The sequence below is a fragment of the Myotis nattereri genome (assembly GCF_964212035.1).
Source record: "Myotis nattereri genome assembly, chromosome: 5".
Taxonomy (NCBI): Eukaryota; Metazoa; Chordata; class Mammalia; order Chiroptera; family Vespertilionidae; genus Myotis; species Myotis nattereri.
Genome location: NC_138080.1, coordinates 82,380,408 through 82,384,113, shown reverse-complemented (window position 1 = coordinate 82,384,113; position 3,706 = coordinate 82,380,408). Strand labels below are relative to the sequence as shown.

The 3,706-nt window shown below is 49.0% G+C and overlaps 1 protein-coding gene across 1 annotated transcript; it reads right to left on the bottom strand.

The window, feature by feature from the left end:
* Window positions 1-701: 701 nt before the first annotated feature.
* PCDHB1 (protocadherin beta 1) lies at window positions 702-3,158 on the bottom strand (the record flags this gene model as incomplete). Its single annotated transcript, XM_081090852.1, has 1 exon — window positions 702-3,158. One exon carries the CDS (start codon window positions 3,156-3,158, stop codon window positions 702-704), a length of 2,457 nt encoding a protein of 818 aa, XP_080946978.1.
* Between the last annotated feature and the right edge of the window lie 548 nt (window positions 3,159-3,706).

Genomic DNA, 3,706 nt, shown 5'->3' with positions numbered 1-3,706 from the left:
ATTGCATTGTGTACCAACCACTCAAAATCAAGTCATCTTCCATCACCATATACTTGGCCTCCTTTAGCCTTTACTACTCCTACCCCCTTCCCTCTGGTAACCACCATACTGTTGACTGCATCTATGAGCTTCAGTTTTATATCGTATATATGAATGAAATTATATGGCTCTTAGCTTTTTCTGACTGACTTATTTTGCTTAGCATAATATTCTCAAGGTCCATCCATGTCATAAACGGCAGTATTTCATCTTTTCTTGTGGCTGAATAGTATTCCATTGAATAACATTCCTGAGTTAAATCTCTTTAGCTTTAAATCTGCCCTATACTCACATTTGAAAAATAAGTCAAATGCTCTTTTCCCTTTATGTTTCCTCCCATCCAATTATTTATGAGGACCACCATTCACCAAACATTTGCATGATTATGAATAAATGGCATGCAAGATGTTGATTCAAAGACATCTCCACTCATCATGGGACAAAAATCTAGAAATTTCTGAATAATGATAAGCTATATTTCTGTTTCTCAAACCTAATTGCTTCCTGATACTACATCAAAACTAGAAGCCAGTTTTCTTCCCTACATATGCATACCTTTCTACTGGAAAATAATTTAAAGGTAAAATAAAAGAATATCTTTATGGAACTAAGCATTTCCAGGGCCAGCACTAATGAATTTCCAGGGGAGACATGAATATTGGCTACATATAGTCATCAGGTACTCGGGCATGACCCCCTGACCCCAAAGACCTATTCCTATCAGAATCTGGTGGTACACTGGAGCCAGCTTCTGTTTTCACCTCTCCAGTGCCATGGGGAAAGGGGAAGTTGGGCATGAAGCGCTTAAGAAACCGAAACTCACTAGTGCCAGTGCCAGTGGCTGAGCACATTTCATAGGGACAAGGCTGGGATAAAGGTCCATTGGCTCCTCCTTGTACCAGGTGGTTAGGGAAATTACAGTCATCATAGAAATGCTCTTGAATTGTGATCTTTTCTCTATATTTAATTTTCTGGTAGATGTGTATAATGGAGATCACTGTGACAGAGAGGAGAAAGAGAAAGGAAAGCACAGCCAGAGAAATGACCAAATATTTAGTGGATGGATTTACCATGGTAGGATGCTTGGATGGATCCCGGAACTGCAGATAGGGCTCAGAAAAGCCATCTACCAGCAGGATGTTGAGTGAAGCAGTAGTGGAAAGAACTGGTTGGCCATGATCCTGAACAAGAATGATAAGTTTCTGCATCATGGGATCTCTCTCAGATATCTGCCGCAATGTACGGATTTCCCCATTTTGTTGTTGAACAGAGAATAACCCAGGGTCACTGGCCTTAAATAGATGATATGAAAGCCAAGAATTCTGACCCGAGTCACCATCCACAGCCACCACCTTAGTCACCAGGTAGCCTGCCTCTGAAGACCTGGGCACCAGGTCATTGCAGGGCAAGGTGCCATTCTGCAATGGGTACAAGATCATTGGGCGGTTGTCATTGTCATCCAGGACAACCACTCGGACAGTAACCTGGCTACTCAGCGATGGGAAGCCCCCATCAGTTGCCTTTATCACAAACTGAAAATCTTGAATGGCTTCATAATCCATGGTTCTCAGTGCATAGAGCTTCCCGTTGTCTGAATTTATGGAGATGTACGCAAAGACTGATAGATCTCCACTTTTTGGAGGCAGCAGAGAATATGTTACTTGGGCATTCTCACCCAAATCTAAGTCCTCAGCATGGACTTTGCCAATGAAAACTGCAGGGCTGTTGTTTTCCCGAACAGTCAAGATGTAGGAGTCCTCCCGAAACACTGGGGGATTGTCATTAATGTCAGATATTAGCACCTCTATTACAGTCTCTGTGGACAAATTGGGCGGGCCGGTATCCATGGCAACAAGGGTGATATTATAGCCTGAGACCTCCTCCCGATCCAAGCCTCTGTCCGTGACCAGCGAGTAAGCATTCCGGAACGTAGGTTTGACTGCAAAGGGAAGGTCTTCTCTGAGGAAGCAGGTGATTTTTCCTCCCACTCGAACGTCCCGGTCTCGGATAGAAAAAAGGGCCACTACAGTTTGTAGTGGGGAGTCCTCAGGGAGAGGGCTGGACACAGAGGAGACAGTCACTTCAGGAGGATTGTCATTCACATCCACCACTTCCACCAGGACTTGGCTGTGGGCAGAGAGACCTCCTCCGTCGGTAGCTTGAATGTCAATGTCGTAGGTTTCAATCGCTTCAAAATCTAGGGGCCCTCTCAGTCGAACCTCTCCCGTTTCAGAGTCAATCTGAAAAGTCTGGAGAATTGCTTCTGGGTTTTGAGCTAAAGAGTACGTTACCTTCTTGTTGGAGCCCTCGTCTAGGTCTGTGGCCGTCACCGTGACCACCAAAGAACCATTGGCGCTGTCTTCCGGTACCTGCGCGCGGTACACCAGCCTGGAGAACTGGGGCACGTGGTCGTTGACGTCCAGGACCTCCACGCGGATGTGGGCGGTGCCAGACTTGGGCGGGGACCCGCCATCCACCGCCGTAATTGTCAAGTTGACTTCAGGGTGCTCCTCTCTGTCCAGGGGTTTATCCAGCACCAGCTCGGCGTATTTAGGCCCGTGGCTGCGGAAGCGAGTGTGCAGGTGGAAATACGCGTTGGCGCTCAAGGTGTAGTTCTGGAGGCCGTTGAGGCCCACGTCCAGATCCTGGGCGCTCTGCAGAGGAAAACGGGAGCCCAGGGGCGTGCTCTCTGGAATCTTTAAAAGCGGCTCCTTGTTTGGGAAAATCGGGGCATTGTCGTTGATATCAAATACCCTGACCTCGGCACGGAAGGACTGCAGGGGCTCCACCAGCACTATTTCAAAGTGCAGAACGCACGGGTCGGCTTTGCCACAGAGTGACTCCCGATCCAGTTTCTCCTTCACGAACAGATCCCCGGTCTTGCGGTGGAGCCGGAAGTGCAGTCTGTTGCCCTCGGAAACCAGCCGCGCGCCGCGCGCAGCCAGCTTCCCTACCTCCAGCCCCAGGTCCTTAGCCACATTCGCCACAAACGAACCGCTCTCCATCTCCTCCGCCACCGAATAGCGGATGGTTGCCTCACCCCCCACAGAAATGCACAGAAAAAGGAGAAGGGACCCCACTTGCCTGCTTTGCAAGAGTTTTCTGCGCACAACCGCCATCCGTTTTCACAAGCGCACTCTGTGCAGCGGCCACCACCTGTGGCGGATAGACTTTCAAGTCTCTCTGCAGGTTCCCACCTGTGGCGGATAAACTTTCACTTCTCTGCGGGTTCGTGCAACCGCAGCTCTTGGCTTTGCTACCCTCTAAGCGCAGCTGGGCCAATGGCTAGCTGAGCCCTGTAAGCTGTTTTGCACCTGGAAGAAAATTGGCACTCCCCAGGCTATCGAATGTATTAATAGATATGTTCTCATCCAGAGAGTCAGGTAGGGGTTGAAAGTTTGTTGCCAAAGCGACGGCAGACGCGCCTTTGTAATTCCCTTTCAGAAGAAAAGTCCTTGGGAATTGAGAAGCCAGTGAGGGTTCTCGCTCAAGCTGAAGTCACCGCTTCTGGGAGCCGGCTGGGGCCACCGCAGCAACCTGCAAACCGAGGAATAAGCTACTCCTGACACTGCACGCACTCCGCCTAGAGACCAAGGGAGAGGAAAAAGATCTTGCAGTGTCTTCGGGATTCCCAGCCAAATGGGGGAGAATGGTTTGGAGGAAGTGA